The sequence below is a fragment of the Macrobrachium rosenbergii genome, chromosome 2, assembly GCF_040412425.1.
Source record: "Macrobrachium rosenbergii isolate ZJJX-2024 chromosome 2, ASM4041242v1, whole genome shotgun sequence".
Lineage (NCBI taxonomy): Eukaryota > Metazoa > Arthropoda > Malacostraca > Decapoda > Palaemonidae > Macrobrachium > Macrobrachium rosenbergii.
In genome coordinates, this window is record NC_089742.1 from 228,918 (window position 1) to 242,731 (window position 13,814).

A 13,814-nucleotide genomic window follows, 5' to 3' on the forward strand; every position below is an offset into this window, starting at 1 on the left:
AATAATTCAACGAAAGGAGCTGCACGTGAAACATTCCTATTCTTTCCCGTGATTTCTTGTGTGCCATTCATTAAAGTTTTCGGAATTGATCTGTCTTGTAGAGTCTGAATATGGAAAACTATTATCCAATTTTGGGAGGTTAAAACTCATTACGTCTTAATAGTAAGGATGAATCAAGAGTGAATCTTTCGATTTTTTTTTGCTAAGAACGCTGGGTCGTAACAGAAGATCAAGGTTAGTTTTCAGAATCTTAATTCTTAGCCTCGAATATGTTAAGTGTCTGAGACTAGTAGGTGAGAGATAATATCTATGATTTTACATATATAAAATTAGCCAGTTGATTATTTTACAAATCACTGGTATTTAAAAGCGAAAATCCAACCCATTATTTAATGCAAAGGCAAAAAAAAAAGAGAAAACTGTACTTCACGTGTACCTTGCACAGTATTTTAGAAGACCAATAAAAGGAAACACTTTGGATGAACGTTCCTAAAAAAAAAAAAAAAAAAAAAAAAAAAAAAATCTCCTTTATAAGGAATTTCACACGTTTATGCCTAGCAATTTTTGTACAATAGCGAATCTTCCACCAGCCACTAAAAACGATATATTAAAAGTCAATTATGAAAAAATACTTAACTCGCATTTATGTTGTTCTTTATGACAATAAAGAATAATTCCTTTACCTTCAAGTTTAAATAATCTAATGTCAATATTCAAGTATAACAAAAACAGTGCCCGTATGCTATATATTATCGTTAAACAGCTTATCATACGATAACGTTGTTTTAATTGGTTTTGCTTATTCAACATGAAACATCTTATAAACTTGTGATATATTGCTCTTACATATCAAAAAAAGTATATTACAGCAGCGTTAAAATTTCAGTCAATCGATAATGTAAATATCAGTTATTTGTTTTGTATCTTTAGAACAAAATACATAAAATATAAATAAAAATAATAAATTACATAAAAATAATAAATTATTTTTAATTAAAGATTGGGTTTTTGGTGGAAAACGTATGATGAAAGCCTGGTGCGTGTGTTTGTGTACATGTGAGCATATACAAGGCCATAAAACAATGGATAAAACGTTCTATTGCAGTTTAAGAATTATTTGGAGGTCTGCAATAACGAACGGAGCACAATCATATTTTCGATTTTTTTTTTTATCAATATTACTAAAGCCTCAGAGGAATACAAGATCTTGTGACTTGAATTAAAAATAAAAACGATGTCCTTTATTATAAGCAACTTCCTAGGGAAACTCCGTTCACTGTCACAAGGTTATAGATATGAAAATTGTTTCAAATGATTGTTTTGTTATTTATTCAAATGTTTCTAAAGCCATTCATTGATTTATTTAGCAGCTTGGATCCAGCTCTAGATAATACACTGAAAATTTCAGTTTTGTGACGTTTTCCTAAATCATCAGTAGGCATAAAACTTAGAAAACGAGGATATAGTTAGTCATTTCAGTAAATAAACAAAAATTCTTATAAAATTAGGATATAGTCATCCCTCAGCAAACAAACAAAAAAAAAAAAAAATAAATAAGGTAAAACGCGGTTATAGTAATACATTGATATAGGAAAATTTTTATAAAACAAGGATATATTTCCTCTCTAATTATAAAAAAAATGCACTACACTGAGGATAAAGTCACCCATAACTATATGGATATGCTTATTAAATGAGGATATAGCCTGCCATCAGTAAATGAAGAGATTCTTATAAATATAATGAATCCTAATAGAAGAGAGCAAAATCTTATAAAATGAGGCTATATAGTAATTACTGAGCAAAAAATAAATACAACAATCATAGTCATTCCACAACATATAAAAGAAATTCTTATGAAAACAAAATATAACCTTTCCTCATTATATGAAAACAAAATCTTATAAAACAAGTATATGCTAATCATTAAATAAATAAATACTTTATACAATCCACTCTCAGAAGTCAGCAAAGAATTTTATGAAACGAGGATAAAGTCATCAGTATGCGAAACAAAACTTAAAATGAGGAAACAATCATCAGTGTGAAAAAAAGTCTTAAAAACAGTGTTATAGTCAATAATCAACTCTTGGCAACCAAAATTCTGTGAACACGAGGGTATAGTCATTCCTTAGACATAGTCATCCTCAAATAAGAGAAGCAAATACTATAAAACGAGGATATAATCCATCAATGAGCCGAAAGAAAACTTATAAACGAAGGCTATAAGCATCCCTAGTAAGCAAAAATTCTTATAAAACGAGGATTTAATATTCCCTCTGTAACGTAGAAACACTTATGCAACAAGATTATAATCATCCCTTACGATGTATACAAAACGATGCTTATAAAATAACGATAGTTATCTTCATCGTTCACTTAACGAAAAGATGTAATCATCCCTCTACGGGCAAAATACAAATCTTTAAAACAAACATAATAATTATAATCTCCTCTAGCAATAAAAAAAAAATTCCGATGAATCGAGGATATAACATCCCTCAGTAAAAAAATCTTACAAGACAAGGATACAACTATCGTTCATTTTATATATATATATATATATATATATATATATATATATATATATATATATATATATATATATATATATATATAATAATATAAGATATATCACCGTCACCAAGGAAAACAAAGTTTATAAATCAAGGACATAATCATTATCCAGTAAGGTAAAAGAAAAAAGGTAAAACAAGTATATGATTATCCTTTGCAAAAAAAAAAAGCATAAAAAAAAAAAATATATGTATATATATATATATATATATATATATATATATATATATATATATATATATATATATATATATATATATATATATATATATATATATATATATATATATATATAAAACTATATATATATATATATATATATATATATATATATATATAAAACGAGGATATTGTCCTCGACCAGTCAACGACTGGATGTGCTGCCACACACAGGAAAGATAATATTTTTTATTATCCAATAAAAGATTCTCTAATGACGGCCATCTCTTGTCTTACATAAGGAAGATGCGATATGACCAATAAACCTTTATGTCTGAGCGCATAACATAAACATATTCATACGAGGTGGCTTCGGAGTCATGTCCAGTAAAGACTCATGATCGGTGAGGTATATTCATCCTTAATTTAAAAAAAAAAAATATTTACTGAAAATAAAACGCATTACCTGATATAGTTTTTAATCTGACTTTTTCTTAGATTTTGAGATATAGAAAAATAATATTGTTCACGAAAAGTACTCAAACAATTAAAATATTAGGATTAATTGGAAAAAGGAATTTTCCTTAAAAATCACTTACAATGTTGTGTGTAGCTTTTTAAATGCTTTGCTAAGAATATATGAGATATTTTTAAGTCTGATCTATACATAAATTTCAATAATAGAAGATAGCAGAAATGTCGTCTGCGGCTCTACATTTAGTGTAAGATTATAAAACGGTATATTCCTTTATCTAGGTATTTCTTATTTTTATGAACATGAATTGTGACTGAGGAACTGACTCGCTAATAATTAGGATTCTGTGTTGTTATATGAAGCGGTTAATCTTTCAAGTTTGATTTAACAGTTAGACGGTAGGTGTCAATGGTTACTTGGTCTTGTTTACGGCCAAAGATATTCCCTTGTTATTAAAATTTCCTCAGTATCCTTTAAGGCATTTCGGATCTCCTTTAACGTTATGTAGTCATTTGTTGTCACCCCTTGTAATGCTTCAATTAATTTAGCTTTCTTTTCTCAAGATATTTGTTTTCCTTTATAATTTTTCTAAATGCTTCTTAGGCTAGTCCACAAATAATTGCATTTTTGTATTGATATCCATCATATATATTGATTTATAACATCAATCATATGTTTATCCCCCATATGTTATTACTTGTGATTATTATTCTAAAGGCACATGTATAGATGTAAATCTAAATTCGTTTTATTATATCTCCCTCGCTCTGTCCGTCTGTCAGTCTTTCTTTCATCGTTTCCTTCCAATATTTTTTCTTTCTAGGACACTTACCATATCTTCGAAGCACAGCTTCCCCCGTTTCCAAAATGAAAATATATTCGCGTTCATTTTGCCCTGTCTGTCATTCCCTATATCTTTCAAAGAACACTCTTATATTCCTGAGCTATTTACACTCCTGGATTCCTTACATAGTTGACTGTTCCCAAGCGCTTCGTTTTATTTGACGCCAATTTCATCGTCTTCCTGAGACATTCGATAACATTTGTGGATGGTAAATAAGAACTTCCTCCTCTTGAAATTTCAGCCAATTTCAGTGTGTTTTCCAATGAATGAGAGGCTCTTTATAATAATTTAACATATATTTGGGTCAAGGAATTCCTCTGTATGCTAATGACTTTCGGGTGTGGGAGAAACAGAATGGGCGGGAAATTCTACCTTCGTACACCAAATTAGAACTTAATCGTAGGCCCATGCTCTAAGCACATTAGGGAGATTTTTCCGGGATATAATGAAATATGAGAGCCAGTTGAAGTAAAAGTTATTCAACTCAAAAGAAAAGGCTACTGAAGTGGCTTGTAGTAAACCTTATTCAGAAAAATAATAAAGTAAAATTTCCAATCGCCCAAAAGATCTTACAGTAAGTTCTCACAGCGCTTGAGGATTTCATAAATTTGCTATCATTTATAAAGTATTTGTATAGATGTAAATATGAATAATGGAAATGATATCAAATTTGTTTTTCTCACTATGCTTGTAACATCTTCCAACAACCATTCTCTATTCATTTGGTCCTCAGTAAAACATACACAAGCATTCGTTTAAAAATTATTCCCTGGATCTTTCTGTCTCATAGCCTGTACATTCTTGGCTTCCCTCTAATATATTGTTATTTCTAATATACTTCCATACCTTGGAAGCACTACTTTCCCTTTTTTTCCAATATAAAATATACATTCCCTTTGCCAACCCCTCTCTCTCCCCTCTCTCTCTCCCCCTCTCTCTCTCTCTCTCTCTCTGCGTCTTCCAAAATCAAAAGCATTTTTCTGAGCTATTTGTGCTTCTGGATTTCATACATTGCTAACTGTTACCAGATGCTTCCTTGCTTTACATAGCACTAATTTCATCGTCTTCCTGAGACATTCGATAACGTTTAGTGGATGGTGCTTTCCAGGTGCCTTTTCTTGCATTTACAGTCACTTTGAATGTACTTCGCAATGAGTGAGAAGCTTCACATAATACTCGAACAAATGTTTGAGTCATCGAATTCCTCTGTATGCTAAGGGTGAACTAGAACTCTTCATTTATTTATTTATTTGAACAGGGATGAATGTAGTGATTTTACCCGCCACAGATCTTATTCTTTATCTTTGCTGGAATAGTGTTATTTTATGTTGAAATGTTCAGATCCTCTTCCCACGTGAAAATCCATGATTATATCTTAATTGACTATTTATCATAATCTATAATTCAATAAGGAACATTTAGTAACCCCTTGGCGCCTTGGGCTTCAGAGCTCGAAAATGATTCTTGTTTTGCAGACTTTACATGGATGAAATCAGATAGGATATCTCTGCATTATTACCCTAAATATAAAATCCCTACAGGGAAAATACAAATTTTCTAAAGGCATATGACAAAAATCCTAATAGTCCAAAAGTTATTACAGCTACGAATGGTGGTTCTGATTTCAAATATTTCAATTTCCAGGCCACTCGTAAAGAACGGAAATCTTTACATTATTCTTCTTTTTACTAGGGTATGTTGACAACAAATTTATGACAGCTCGGGAAATATGCCTTTGAGGACATCGGCGTTGATGGTTGAAGTTAAAAAATGAATAAAATAATAATGCTTCATCAAAGTACATTTCTCCTGTAACTGCTGCTTACGTTTCTAACTATATTCAACCCGTAATGATTTATTTATTTCTTCTATATGAATTCCATGCTTATTTTAAACTGATATTATCGTTTAACCTCTAGAAATGTAAGTCCATGTAAAAAGATATGTTTAGAAATTAAGATATGAGAGTATACCTTACGTTCCCTCAGCCAACATTCCCTTACGGAGGAAAATGGCAGCAGTAAGCGAGAAAATGGCAAAAGCTAATGCATTCCAGTTTTCGAGTAGGTTTCGTCGACCTGCATTTCACCTCCTGCAATAAATGTCGCTCCTCTGAAAAATAACGACGCTTATCGCAGGTAGTTGCCTTTATTATTTGCCAGCCGACAAGTTTTGTAGAATGTTGCGCTCTAGATTTTGCTCTGAATCCGAATCATTACGTTAACAATCGATCCACGATTTTTTAGTAGAAAATCTTATCAAATGCTTGGGGTCTCTGATGTTATGCATGTAATTTATTTTTCGTCTTTTTTTTTTCTTTACTTGTTATCACACTACTACTATTAATAAGCTTTTGCGAAAAACTATTTACATAAATGACAGAGACAGAGGAAGAAAATTACAGCATAATATTCCTATTAAACAAAGCATTCATAAAAGACTGGCAGTTTTCTTGTGTTCATATGAGATTACGCAGCCCAAAACTTTCAAAGAGAGGGCACCTCTACAACTCTTTTCATAGATTGGAATTTCATATTAAAATTTGCTGTTTAACGTTTTCGGTGTTCTTTCTTAAAAAAGCAATATGTCAGATGTTTATCTATAGTAATTAGAATAATCACGCTTTCCAATAAATGAACTTTATCATAGAAAGGTGATCTTCAAGGGAAACTTGTTTAAAAAAACAAAACGGTAAATTCCGAAGAAATAATATATATATGGTATATATATATATATATATATATATATATATATATATATATATATATATATATATATATATATATATATAAATATATATATATATATATATATATATTGCGGGAATGTGTTAATGAGTCTGTTGAAATGAGGATGGGGTGATGTGTCACTGACAATAATAGGATAAAAATGGCGTAGCTTACGTGTAAGCAGTTGAATTAAATTAGATGAACGTATAGTTTTATGATGATGAGACAGAGACTGGGAAGCCTGCAAAAAAAATAGGTCGATTCCACAATTATGGATTTCGTCCTTCATTTGATAATCGTCCTTCTCTTAAAAGAAGACACACTAAATGATTTTGGAAGTATCTAAGAGGGCAGAGAATTCCATATTCCTAAAGGGGATGCTATGGAGGCTACTAAGAAACCTCTTTGACTTTTGAGCTTGTGACTGACTCACAAAATCTGCGGTACCGTGGTGTTTACCCTGTACAGTATATTGAAGACGTGAGACAAAGGCTCTAATACAGCCAAGAGCAGTGTCTGAATTATGTCTGGAATACATGCAGAGGGGAACAGAACGACACAGTTTAAATAATTCTAAATTGTAATTGCGCTCACAATCATTCTTTAGACGGTAATATATTAATATTATTTCTCAAGCAACGTATGATAAGAGCCTTCCAAGATATGTAAACAATGCTCCATACAAATTCAAATAACCCAATACAAATTTAATAACCTGATCAGGGAAGATGTAACCGCTCCCCCAACCCCAATCCCGCCAGGCAGATTACACGTAACCAGTCATTTTTATCCAAAAATATTGTTAGTTAGTTGTAATTCTATTTAGAATTTGTCACACATTATTGTGAAAAATCCATATAGAACGAACACTGAATTTTAAATGACCATTTCACAACATGACAAGATGTGTAATAAGAATTAATGCAAATAGAGCAAGATTTTCACCGAGTTCCCGGTGATAACTGAGACGAAAAAAAAAACACTGATTTACGAAAAGAATTTTTATCCGGTTATTAGTGGGCAGAACAATAAAGGACTTGAAGGAGATCATTAATGGAGAGATAAAAATTGTGCGGCTGAGTAGAACCCCTAGGAACCTCCAGCTATAAAGTATTTGTGAACAAGATATTTTGGGGGAGAGAGAGAGAGAGAGAGAGAGAGAGAGAGAGAGAGAGAGAGAGAGAGAGAGAGAGAGAGTCCACGAAAAAGTTTATTACATCGCGCATTTCCGAAAAAGTCTTTCCGCTCGTTACCTGTCTCTCCTAAATGAGCTGAGATAAAATGACTGAGTGAAGAGGACCATCATCAGCCCACGTGTCCTTCAAGTTACTTTACTTTGTTGTCGTTTGGTTGCAGGCTTTATTTGGTATACCCATCACTGGTGGTTATGAATAGGTTGATGTCAATCCACGACAATAAAATATCGAAATGAGAAGTAAGATAATATTTGACTCCATAAAAATTTTAAATTAAAAACTACGCCTTTTGCCTCGGAATTTATGATAAGCTTGTTTCATCTTTTACATATTTTTCCCTCACGTCTATGCATTTTTGCCAGTCTTAAGCTGAAGAAAATATATTTTTTCAGTTGTAAATCATTTCAACTTTATAACATTTATATAATCTATGATTTTCTTTAACATTGCTAAGATAATTGCTTTTCTTTTTCGTAAAATTATAAATTTTTGAAATCACGGTGTTTGAAGTGACACCTCTTTATTCCTAACTGCTTCCTGGAGAACTTTTTACTGCCTGAAACTACCCAGCACAGGTGGCAGCCTGCTTTTCTTCTCGGCAAGGACGGTCAAGAGAGTTAGTTCAGTTCTGAGTTCCATTTTAGACGGCAGCGAGTGAAAACCCAGAACATTACGGATTTTTCTACACATTTTTCACTCGTCATGGAACATTAATTGCCTCATATAAGCTACAGTAACCTCAGGCCATTGCCTCCCAACAACAGATGTCGAACACTGATAGTCACCGGTGGACTTAATTATTCCAGCAGTTCAAAGGAAGGAACATCTTGAGGTATGTGACTTTCATTACGGCACCGTGATTTCGTGGCTTTAAGGTTTTCCCTAAGATTCTTAAAACAATCTTTTCCTTGCATTCAGCCCTTATAAAAAATAAAGCTCACTAATTCAATGAGTGCGCCCAGCGAAAGTAGTTATTTTTAAAATTGTTCCTTCTCGTTATGACCATATGTTTTGTTGAATTGTAGCATATGATTCAGCTCTCCTGACATTTATATTTGAAATTATATTTTATATATATGTATAGGCTTGCGACCATACTTATATTCATATTCATAATCTGCTCTTTCATTTATGCTACTACAAATCTCCTCTCTTTTTTAAAATATAATTTTGTCATATTTACTTATACGGACATTTAACTTATTCCAACGTGATTAGTAGTTAACTTAGTTTTTGCCTTCGTTGTTCTCTGCTGAGTATTTTCAGCATTATTAAGTCCCATATTTTTCATGTTTTTAGTGAGTGGGACGGAATTAGGGAGGATTGGGAGATCTGGTGCCGTCGGTCTTCCTTCATTTAGTGGACTCAAACCCAGGCAACAATTCAAGCAGTTACCGATATCTTTACCCATTAAGATATTCAGTATTATTTAGCTTAATAAATAAGTTTTGGGTTTTAGTCCGTTTATTTATTCTCCTCCATAAGATTTCTGCTCATAAGCACTATGTTTACAATTAGACACAAAAATGAAGCAACAGATTACAAGATATAACTGCTTTTAGAAGATTTATTGAATCTCTCCTGGATTACTTGGCCTTTAAGAACAAAACTTCTTTTTAAAGATTATTACATTTTTTCTTTATCCAAGAGGTACTTTTTTTACAGCCTAGCTCGGTTTTTAGCTGCTTCATGATTAACTCAAAATTACCTTTGAATTTTTGTTCAGTATAGGAAATAAAGAAAAATTTCTTTCATCTTTTCATCAGCCTACGAGGCCTAAATGGGATATCATATCGAGAGTCCTCCTCGAGGACAATGGATTCAAAAGGACGTAACTAATGCCGCGAGAAGTGTATACGTGATTATGAGAGGAGTTGTTGACATAAGCCAATTTAAAATGAACGGAAATTGTTTGAGTATGGATATCTTTTAAATTAAGATATATGATATATATTAAGTATATATATATATATATATATATATATATATATATATATGGATATATATAAATATATATAATATATATATAATATATATATATATATTATATTATAAATATATATATAAATATATATAAAAAAATAATATTATATATATATATATATTATATATATATATATATATATATATATAAAAACTATATATATATATATATATATATATAAATATATAAAATAAATATATATATAAATATATATATATAAATATAAAATAAAAATATATATAAAAATAATAATATATATATATATATATATATATATATATATATAATATATATATACATACATATACATATACATATACATACATACATTCATACATAAAATTCTGGATATATATTATATACATATATATAATATAATAATAAATTTATAATATACATATACATATACATACATACATACATATATATATATATAGTGATATATATATATATATACATCCATACATAAAGAAAATATATAATTTTTATTTATGAAAATGTGGATAAAGATATATATATATATATATATATATATATATATATATATATATATATATATATATATATATATATATATATATATACGAGGTGTTTCAAATTTTTTAGAGGCCCCAATCTAAGCATAAACTAAAACTGATATGGACAAAAACAAAGTAATTAGAACAGGTATTCATTTAAGTTTCTCTCTAAGTATTTAATATTTTGTGTGGCCTCTTCTTCTTGTACCACAGCCTGCATACTTGACGGGTATGATTTAAAATTGCAAAAAAGCTGAGACTCTAACTCTTTTCCTGAGCACTTTGGCCACCCTCTTCACATATCGTCAGGCTTATATTCCATCAAAGTTCACTCTGTGCACTTCAACACAATCCTTTAAGATATTACCAATGTTTTCACACACATTAAGGTCAGGTGAGCTACATAGAAATTCACTTGATGAGAAGAAACAGATACCACTGTTTCGAAGCAGCTCCTGTGTCTGAAGAGCCTTGAAACATGGTGCATTATCATGCAACAATGTGACTTCTTCAACAGATAACACATTTTCAGGATCTTTGAGAAAAGGAAATACTCCAACAGTAAGCACAGTTTCTCTGAAGTATTTGCCATTACATGAATGCCCTTTTTCTTTGATGATCCACGTTAACCGTTTGGCTGTGGAACAGAGAAAAATTCCCAAACATTCAGAAAATTTCATAACTTGGCAATATTGTAATTTCATCGCTGATATCATCCAACTTTGCAGCCCAAATGATGTAATTTTTATAATTTTTCTTTTGACTATGTAAAATGAAGAATTCATCTGATGCAGCAACATGGAGAAAGTCAGCTTCATCCCTATCTTTAAGAAATGCACAAAAACCATGCATGGTCTTCTCTCTGTTGCTGAGTGATGTTGGTCTGCTGATAACATGAAATGGCTTGATACCAGATTTTTCAACTCATGATATACAACATGATAATAGTGATAATGGTAACATAGTGTTCTTTGCCCTTTTTGTTTTCTTTCAAGCCAATTTACGTAAACTTTCTTGGTGTTGTTGTTGCCTCATTATGATGTCTTTTGACTCCTGAGGAAGGACTTCAGGCCTTCCAAGATTCTCACTCTTTTGTGATGGCAGTCATTGGATTTTTAAAAGTGTTTCTTTTAACAAAGGACTCATCTCTTTTAATGTTTTAGCTATTCAGGAACATGAAATGAAGGATGTTCCAGCATTTACTTTTTCATCTCTCAATTATAGCCATGGATTCAGTCATTCCATCTGGTTTCCTCCTTAAGTCATTTAGGCCATGGCTGTAATCTCATTTATTCAGTCTGAAAATAACTAGAAATGTAAAATGAATAAATTTTAAAATAATGTACTTGGAGATTCTATTTTTCAAAACTTGCATAACATTCCATTTGTTCTTGTTGTTGTATCATTTAATTTTTAAATGTCTTATTATCTATAGTCAAAAAAGACTATTCTTCTTTATCTTTTAACTTAAATAATCCATAAAATCTTGTTATTTTTTTTAACTTAAATGTGAATAATAAGTAAAACCAATAAATTTTAAATCAAAAAGTTTTAATTTATGATTTATATATATATATATATATTCCTGATATATATATTTTATATTATATATATATTATATTATTATATTTTACTATATGTAATTTTTTCAATTTCATTTTTATTTATACAAAACAAATTTTTGAATTGTAATTTTATTATATATATAATATTTATATATATTTTGTTTAAAATTAATATATATATAAAAATACTATTATTTTTTTTATTATATTTTATTATATATTATTATATATATATATAAAAATACATATATACATATATAATCTTATTCAGACAACATCGTACATAAATTCCTATATATATATATTTTTATAATGTTCCCTCGGGGACTGTAAAAGCAATATTTTTACATTTACTTTTCATAGTCAAACAAAAAAGTTTTTCTAAAGATGCTGTCCTGATAATATTCATGCCTTCTTCACCACCAAAGGTGGAAGGTTTCCAGTATATAGGACTACAGATTGGATTTGCAATAAGTCCTTTGACACTCCATGGACCTCCAATGTTTACCATTGTTAAAGGTGTTACTGAAGGGCCAGGGCGTTCAGCTAGTAAACCTATAAAAACAAAAAGAAACTTTTAATTTTTAATTAATGTTTTTATTAAAATAAAAAATGTTTATTAATTTCTTGATGTATATATATCTAAAATATATAATATATTTCATCTTAAAATAAAAAAAAAGTCAACTTACCAACATAAAATTCTACAGCTTCAATGTCTCCATAAAATGATTCTAAAATTGCGGCGAGTTCTTTGTCACCAGTCATTTCTTCAAAACTAGTAAAGGGATAAAGATCAAATTTTCTTCTGTAAGCATTTATACTTTGAAACCTCAATTTCCGTCCATTTTCAATAACCCTTTTTATCACTGGATAAAGTACATGAGCGTGATTTCGATTTGTTAACTGGTAAAATAAAAAAAAATAAACATTTGTTATTTTATTTTATTAATTTTTTATTTATAAAAGTATCAATCAATAAATATAAATATAAATATATATATATAGTTAAAAAAATCTTCAATTTTTTTACAGAAAAACATTGATTAATTTTAATTAAAAAAAACCTACCGCTCCAGCACGATTATTAACCATTGAATGGATGAATTCATCGAGACCGTGTTTAAAAATAGGAAGTATGTTATAAGTCATATCCATAATGGTGTAATTGATTCCATTAATCTGTAAGGAGAGAGAGGGAGAGATTTTTTTTAAATATAACTAAAAAAATATTTCATTTTATATAATAAAATTATTATTATTATATTTAAAATAATTTTTATATACTTACTTCAATTGTATCAGGAATAAGTGGATGCCAGTGATACAAATGGTTAAATTCAACGTGAATTCTGTTATGGTATTGAAATCTTGTTCCATGAACGAGTTCTGGTTCAAAAGAAAGTTTCAATTTGTATTGGCTGAGATGTTGAACATAATCTTCAATTGTAATTTTAATCACTTCACCGGTTATAATCAAACGAGCTGTTTGATATAACCGTTCATCATTCCAGTTGGGGTGGATTTTTAAGAGTTCATCACAGACTCTATTATGTTCACGTACCCAAATAGTTGCGTAAACCTATCAATTGAAAATAAATGTTTTTTTGTTATTCTTGATGATTATAAAAATCATTTTCTATTTTATTGATTTTTATTATTAAAAAAATTAATAAGAAAAAAATAATTGGTTATACTGAAAAAAAAAAAAACGCTTACAAAAAGTCCAGGAAGAAGAGCAAAAAAAGGATGTCCTAGGGCAAACTT

At 29.7% G+C, this 13,814-nt stretch overlaps 1 protein-coding gene across 1 annotated transcript in view; it reads right to left on the reverse strand.

Moving 5' to 3' along the window:
- Window positions 1–12,354: 12,354 nt before the first annotated feature.
- LOC136849299 (prostaglandin G/H synthase 2-like) overlaps window positions 12,355–13,814 on the reverse strand; it is a 5,896-nt gene continuing 4,436 nt past the window's right edge. The window contains exons 6-10 of the mRNA XM_067122638.1: window positions 13,767–13,811; window positions 13,339–13,629; window positions 13,119–13,229; window positions 12,740–12,953; window positions 12,355–12,602 (exon numbers count right to left, since the gene is read on the reverse strand). Coding sequence (XP_066978739.1) covers window positions 12,355–12,602; window positions 12,740–12,953; window positions 13,119–13,229; window positions 13,339–13,629; window positions 13,767–13,811 — 909 coding nt within the window. The remainder of the gene's footprint in view (window positions 12,603–12,739; window positions 12,954–13,118; window positions 13,230–13,338; window positions 13,630–13,766; window positions 13,812–13,814) is intronic.